Source organism: Globicephala melas, chromosome 18 (assembly GCF_963455315.2).
Source record: "Globicephala melas chromosome 18, mGloMel1.2, whole genome shotgun sequence".
Classification (NCBI taxonomy): domain Eukaryota; kingdom Metazoa; phylum Chordata; class Mammalia; order Artiodactyla; family Delphinidae; genus Globicephala; species Globicephala melas.
Genome location: NC_083331.1, coordinates 50,376,874 through 50,384,610, shown reverse-complemented (window position 1 = coordinate 50,384,610; position 7,737 = coordinate 50,376,874). Strand labels below are relative to the sequence as shown.

General features: G+C 46.7%; 1 protein-coding gene across 1 annotated transcript; it reads left to right on the top strand.

Annotated features, from left to right (window-relative positions):
• The first annotated feature begins 1,225 nt into the window (after nt 1–1,225).
• KCTD12 (potassium channel tetramerization domain containing 12) lies at nt 1,226–7,450 on the top strand. The gene has a single exon (XM_060287912.2). The coding sequence runs from the start codon at nt 1,471–1,473 to the stop codon at nt 2,449–2,451; it is 981 nt and encodes a 326-aa protein (XP_060143895.1). The 5' UTR covers nt 1,226–1,470; the 3' UTR covers nt 2,452–7,450.
• Nucleotides 7,451–7,737: the final 287 nt, after the last annotated feature.

The window sequence follows — 7,737 nt, the reverse complement described above, 5'->3', positions numbered from 1 at the left end:
CTGCAGTGCTCAGGAAGCTATTTACCAAAGTCAGAGATTAGATAATCACTCACAGACGCGTAATGTCAGAATGTGTTGGGCGTTAGGGCACGTGGAAGGGGCCATCCGAAGCCCCACCCACCTGAGAAGTCAGGGAAGCTTTCGCGGCGGCGGAGACCTGGGTGCTGCATTGTGAAGGGCGAATACGAGTGCGAAGGGAGAGGACCGGAAGGGATCTAGAGCGGGCCTTCAAGTGTACAAGGACCCTTAGGCTAGAGGGTACTCGGAAAGGGCTGAACAGAGTGACCCAGGCCCGCGGGTGAGCCTGGACCTTTGGGAGGATAAAGACGCAGGGTTTGAAAGGTAGGTTTTCTAAATTATATTTGATCTTCAAACCCTCCGAGTTCCATAGCGCGATTCACCCGGGGCTGATAGGGCCGCGGACACGTAGCTTTCCCTTAGGCCTCACAGTGCATGCCCCTTCAGCTTGGCCAAAAAGCGGGAGTGGGGGAAGGTCGCGTCCGCCACCGGGAGGGGAACACGCCCCGAAGTCATTCCTTGAACTCACCCAAGTTCCCCTTTTGCCATTTCCTCCAATTTTGAGGCCTCCCAACTAATGAGTTTGCCTTTTTACCCAGAAAATAAACTATGGGAGAGCGTTCTATAGCAGGATACCGAGGTTAGCTTTTTGTTTCTAGGGTTTTTACGAGGCTACTCGTACGCGCGAACAAAATCTAGCTGCCTCCAGGCCGGGGCGGCCCCACCGCCTCTCCAGATTTTTTGGGCTCTCTCTAGAACTTTCAGCAACGAGACGAGCCGCGTGTTTAAAGCGGCTAGTCTCCGGGGGCAGCCAGGCCCTTCCACTCCCCGGGTGGGGGGAGCCCGAAAGTTCACGTGCTCCTTCCACAGTCTCCGGCTGCAGTTAGGAGGAGAGGGGGCGCAGTGACTGCCCCTCCAAAGAAGGTTCGTCTTCCGAAGCGGCCAAGCCCAGGTTCTGTCCGCTTTGGAAGAGGAAGAAAGTTGGGCAGGAGCGGGAAGGGGCTAGAGCACCGGGCGAGGAGGCGGTAGGGAAGTCGGGGTGTCCCGGCGGCGCGCGAGCCGGGGTGGAGCCAGCAGCCGGCCGCGGCGTCAGCGTTTCAGATGCAGATCGATTCCCCGCCCCACCACCCCCTCCCGCCCTGGGAGCGAGGCTCCGCCGCTCCGCAGCCGCCCCCGCCTTCTGCGCGCCGCGGCGCCCGGCTCTACTTAAGCAGCGCGCTGGTCGCCACCCGGCACTCCCCTGAAGCGCGCGGGCGAGGCGGGAGGAGTGCAGCGGCGCTCGCGGGGGCGCACAGAGGCGCGCTCGCGTCGTGCGCTCGGCTCCGCGCGGCTCTCGGTGGCAGCGGCGGGCCGGGGCGCAGGGCTGAACGAGCGTCCGAGAAAGGCGGCGGCGGCTGATCCGGCGCGCGGCCCGGCTCTCGGCCACTGCCCTAGCCCGGTCACCTCCTGGCCATGGCTCTGGCGGACAGCACTCGTGGACTACCCAACGGGGGTGGTGGCGGCGGCAGCGGCTCCTCGTCGTCTTCGGCTGAGCCGCCGCTCTTTCCCGACATCGTGGAGCTGAACGTGGGGGGCCAGGTGTATGTGACCCGGCGCTGCACGGTGGTGTCGGTTCCCGACTCGTTGCTCTGGCGCATGTTCACGCAGCAGCAGCCGCAGGAGCTGGCCCGGGACAGCAAAGGCCGCTTCTTTCTAGACCGAGACGGCTTCCTCTTCCGCTACATCTTGGATTACCTGCGGGACTTGCAGCTCGTGCTGCCTGACTACTTCCCCGAGCGCAGCCGGCTGCAGCGCGAGGCCGAGTACTTCGAGCTGCCGGAGCTCGTGCGCCGCCTCGGGGAGCCCCAGCAGCCCGGCCCCGGGCCGCCGCCGCCGCACTCGCGGCGCGGGGTGCAGAAGGAGGGCTCGCTGGGCGACGAACTGCTGCCGCTCGGCTACGCGGAGCCTGAGCAGCAGGAGGGCGCCTCGGCTGGGGCGCCGTCGCCCACCCTGGAGGTGGCTAGCCGCAGCCCGTCGGGGGGCGCGGCCGGCCCGCTGCTCACGCCGTCCCAGTCGTTGGACGGCAGCCGACGCTCGGGCTACATCACCATCGGCTACCGCGGCTCCTACACCATCGGGCGGGACGCGCAGGCGGACGCCAAGTTCCGGCGAGTGGCGCGCATCACCGTGTGCGGCAAGACATCGCTGGCCAAGGAGGTCTTCGGGGATACCCTGAACGAGAGCCGGGACCCCGACCGGCCTCCGGAGCGCTACACCTCGCGCTATTACCTCAAGTTCAACTTCCTGGAGCAGGCCTTCGACAAGCTGTCCGAGTCGGGCTTCCACATGGTGGCGTGCAGTTCCACGGGCACCTGCGCCTTCGCCAGCAGCACCGATCAGAACGAGGACAAGATCTGGACCAGCTACACCGAGTACGTCTTCTGCAGGGAGTGAACTCCCCACACCCTCTTGCGACTCCAGCGCGCCCATTCCCTCTCCTTCTTGCCGGGGAAAGGGCTATAGATTTCCCCTCCCACCCCACGTTCTCCCATTCCCCTGTTCCCCACCTGCGGTAGACCCACTGACCCCTCACTTTAGTACCTGCAGCCACAGATCCTCTCGGCTTCTTCGTCTTCTCTGGACCCCACTAAAAGAGAGCGCCCAGACGTACCTCTCCACCCCATGCTTCCTCTGCCCCCGGCCTCAAACCACCCCTCCCCCGGATTGTCCTTCAGTCTGGATGTAGTGGGGCAGTGTGGCTACAAAGTCACCTAGTACCTGGGAATGACTGAATTGTTCCGAACCTAACTGGACCCTGTCCAGTGTATAGAAGATTCCTTGAAATCTTCTCAAGCCCTGATGACTCATTCGCGGTTTAAGAGAGAGAGTTGGTAGCAGTGTGTGGGAATAGTTTTGAAAGGTCATTTATTGCGTAGTCTTTTGACCCTCTTTAAAGGTGAAGTTTTAGGAGGCTGATTGGAAGACTCCAGAGCTGGAATTAGGATCCCGCGGAGGCCGTTCAGGGACTATAAATGAACAAAGTTTTGAAAAGTTACAGGTAGAAGTAGGAGAAGAATATGGTGATGGCATAATGAAGGAGCGTTTGGTTTCTGTGCAGATTTAAAGGTCTTCGTCTGTGGTTTATACTTGTAGAAAGTCCCCCTCCTGCCTGAAGAGGCACCCTTTCTCCTGGGCTCACCGCCAGAAGCCCTTGGTTCGACTGCTTGACATGGCACCCGTTATTGGCAAGAGGGGGAAAGAGAGAATGACAGCTCAGGTCGCCGAGCATTGCGGGAGGTCACCTGGCTGTGACTGTGAACGGAGCGGGGTAGTAATGCACGTCGTGGGTATTAAGAAAACCTGTATTATTGCAGTGACTGTCAGTAGGACCTTAGCTCTTAAGCCTTGGGGGGTGGGGTGGGGAGGGAGGAAGGAGGGTAGGAGGGGTGGGAAGGGAGGAGCGGATATACTCATTTATTATTTGAAAGTTGGAAGTTTGTACCGTCCGTCTGAGTACATGCACATTAACAAAATAGCACACGAAAACATGCAAAGCATTTTGTAAAGGTGAATCACAGATCTACTCTCACCTGGCAGTTTATTGAACTAACTGTTTTGCTGATACTTATATAACCTAACCAAAGAGTTACCCAGTAGGGTTTTAGTTTTTGAACTTTATTTTCTTGTTGATTATAAGTCCTGATTTTAAAATCTATTTCCTTGAACAAAATATGTTGATTTAGGTTACTTAGACTTAAGTTCTCTTATTAAAAATCCTAACTGTCTGCAAGCCCAGCCAATGTTGACTTCTGGGCAAACCTGAAAAATGCCACTTTGATGCAGGTTGTTTGAAGTTAAGGTGGAATCTTTTCGAATGACAGAGCTGCAGAGAATAGAATCGCCAAGGGCTGCCATCTGTAGACAGCTGTAAAGTGGAATATTTTTAAATGAAGGCAAATAAGTACTTAAAAGTGAGCTGAGCAATAAAATTGTGTTCCACGTAAATGCAACTGAAACAGAAGGAGACCTGGTTGCCTTATACCTTTACTCTAACATGGAATAAATCCCCACTGTATATCGTATCTACACTGTAAGTGAAGGGAAATGAATCCTTGTCTCTCATGCTGTGAGGCTCCTTTGGATATTCTGTGATGATGGAGAAGCCTGTCCTTTTTCATTTGTTTCAGCATCATTCTCTTGAAGTAGGTTTTTAAAAGATTTTGTAAGAGTCGTTTTCAGTGTTTAAATTAGCGCTATTTTTTCTTCTTTTTAAAAATGAATCTTGTACTGTATCTTACTATATGTCCATAACAGATGTTAAGAATTGGAACAGTTTTATTATTAGACTCACGTGATCCAATCTGTATATACCATATATAAACATTTTACATGAATCACTTAGTTTTTTAATTAATTTACTAATGCTATAAACGTTCCTGTCTTTACCCCCAGTAACTTGCATCAGATGGTGTATATACTAAAGCAACATGTTTCAATGAGTTTCTTATATCCTTGTCTATTGGGAAATTGGGTTAGGAAAAAAATACATAAAGCTGAGTTTGCCCCATACTTTTTGCTTGGATATTAGTTGTATACTAATATGTCGATTAATTGTCTACATAAACCACGGTGCCTGTATTTTTAATCCACCAATTCTTTTTTTTTTTTTAATTGGGGAAGAGAAAGATTTGAGGTCTTTTGTTGGAGGTGCCTGTTTAGAAAAGTAAAGTTAGCTTTACAATTACAAAGACCGTAATTGTAAGGGAAGCAGAAACATTCAGGAAGTCACACTTGCTTATGTGTTGGGTGTATTCTCGGGCTAGGTAACACATCAGAACTTACCCCTGTTTCAAGCCTGAAGTGATTTGGGAATGTCACTCACTGGCCAAAAGTAAGTGTCACAGAGACTTCTGCACCCTATGTGGTATTCTGTTAGATTGTGCAACAAAAAGCACGTAATTGAGAACATCTTGGGACAGATCAAAGCCACTGACGTATGGCAAGACTCAGAGATTTCTGATTTGCCTTGTTAAATCTGCTCAGCTCCAGGAGTCAAGGGAAATTGCTCAAGTTTTGTCTCTGCCACCCAAGTCTTAAAAGTTTTATCTTGTAAAACTTTGAGTTGAACTGTTTCACAGCTTTGTGCATGCACGTCTCACTCCTCCACACATCCTTGCTGCCCCGCAGTACTCCCTAACCCCTTTCATTATCTCAAGGACTGGGAATTGAATGGTTAGAGATGGTAAACCAACCTTTTTTCTATGATGATTATCCCCTCTAAAGTTGGAAGTTGATACATGACAAATTCTACCTTAGCCCAAAGTAAAGGCTGGGTAGGAAACTCATTTTTACATTGGGTGGATACTATAACTGAGATAAGATGACTTGGCCTCTGCACTTTTGGGTCCCTTATTCACCATGTGTTCTGAGCCACAGAAGGACCCTTAGTGGTCTACAAAGTGGGCTGGAGTGTTGGTTGTCATCTGTGAGCTTGGATGAGATATTGAGCGTCCATTTGAGTAAGCTCTCCAAAGACATTCAGTAACCTGGGAGGGTGTCATAAATTATTCAGAAATTATGACTGCATTAATCTGACTCAGCGTAGCATGCATTTACATATGTAATGGCTCTAATTACCATTTGGTTCATAAATACAACTGAGTGACATTAGATTTTAATAACAAATTTAACTTTTTAAAAAAGAATGGTTGACAGTGGTGGTTAAAAAACAGGTACCATGTTCAGTGCTTTTGCACCAAGTGTTTGACATATTGTCTGTTTTTTAAAACATGTAGACTATGAACCATGTTCATTTTAGTTTTTCAAATTACGTGTTGTGGAAAATATTCCTTGAATGTGTGGGACTTAAATATTTTCCCTTTCAGTACGATTTTTATTCTTGTGTTTGATTTGGTTTTTGCATTGATAGCAAAGTGATAATTTATAATACTAGACAAAATTGTCTTCTCTTTCAAACCAGATCCATATATATATAAGGAGCCTGTTGCTTTTCTGGGGAAATGCATAATCTGTGAATTCTCAGACAAAATAGGCAACTGGCATGCTCATAACATATTCCAATTTTTATTGGAATTTTCCATGGAATGTTATTATTACATTAAAGCCATGTAAGGTGAGGCTTTGATAATTTTTTACTTTTTAAATTATGGTAAATTCTAATCTAATATTCAAAAACATTTTTGTACTCCACATGAAAAGTGATAAATGATAGTGCAGGCATTTAGAACAGTATTGACTGGAGGCATTGAATTCCTTAAGAATTTCTTTTATAATCTAAATCATAAATACTTTACTCAGTTGACTTAAATTTCAAAATTGTAAACTGAGTATTTTTATTGTAAACCTACCAGAGTAAATAAATCCTTTGGAATTTTTTTCTGTTTTTCCTTATTATAACTCATTTAAAAGCTGAATTAGTTTTCTTAGATAACCTAAATCTATCTCTTGAGAAATAAATAAAATAGTCATGTGTTTCCAGTGGCTATAGTACCTAAAATAGGCTTTCCTAGAGCCAGAAACATGCTATGTTGAAGTTAACTTTTCTTTGTCACAGTTTTGGATGATAAACATCTAAAAGTATTAATGTTTGAAGATTTCTATTCTCTACTGGGGCCCTTGAAACTAAGATGGAAGAAATTCAACCAGAATATTTACATTAGAGTATAAGCTCGTGTGGTAGGAAGCTGAACTAGTTGACCAAGAATTCTTGTCACCTTATACATTTTGTGATTTTTTTCCAAGGTTTTTTTCTTTTTTTAATTCTAAATGTGTTTTGAGGTACGTGAACATTAATTGTAATGTAAACTATTATACAACTGTCTTTCTGACTTTATAGGCTGGTGAATTTTGCTATTAATATTGAATACAAAGGATGACAATTCATTTATGACCACTCAAACAGCATTTGTGACATTTAATGACAAAGGTTAAAACATCCATTGTGGATATTAATTTTGAAGATGCAAATTACGCGTTATTTAAATTTTTCTGGGCATCTGAAAAACTCTTACCTGAGAAACAATGTAAGATTCCCTCAGAGTTATCTGGGATTATGAAATTGTTGAAAATATTATATGCTCGGTGATACATATCACTGAGCCATTTTCTCAAAATTGAAGGAGAAAGGGAAAAAATCATTATACAATTATCAGGCTTTCTAATGAAACAGAAAGCCAAGAAAAAGAAAAATCCTTTTATATTTTAAGAACTGAGGAAGTTTTTTCAGACATGCCCAAACTTTAAGTGAGAATTTCTTCAACCATCTAAATGCTCTAGAGATTTTGGTTCTCTCTCTGTGTTCACAACCAGTTGTATAACAGAAATCCTCAATATTGCTTTCCTCCCTGCGTGTGAAGTAATGAATCATTGATTATGTGACTTGTGATGTATTCTATTAAACACTAAAGAATAAAACATTCACCCTTTAATTATTCGTCTTGGCTCTTTGGTATGGCTCAAACACTGGTCTAATTTCATTTCAGGGGTTCTCTGAACACTGGGAATGCTTCCTAAATTGTTGTAGGGCTAATGGCATCAGAAGGACTCCTCACTGGGTAATTGGCGAGGAGGGCCAGGAATGAATGGGCCCTTTCCCCAGAGTTTATTGTCAAAAACCCCTGTTGTCAAGGTGGTTTGGTCCTCAATGTGGAGTAAAAGTCCTTCACAAACATTTTCTTTGACCACAGTCTTGGCAACACGTGTGAATTACTTTGAACATGG

Coding starts and splice junctions, on each gene's coding strand:
- KCTD12 (XM_060287912.2), top strand. CDS start 1,471: ATGGCTCTGGCGGACAGCACTCGTGGACTACCCAACGGGGGTGGTGGC.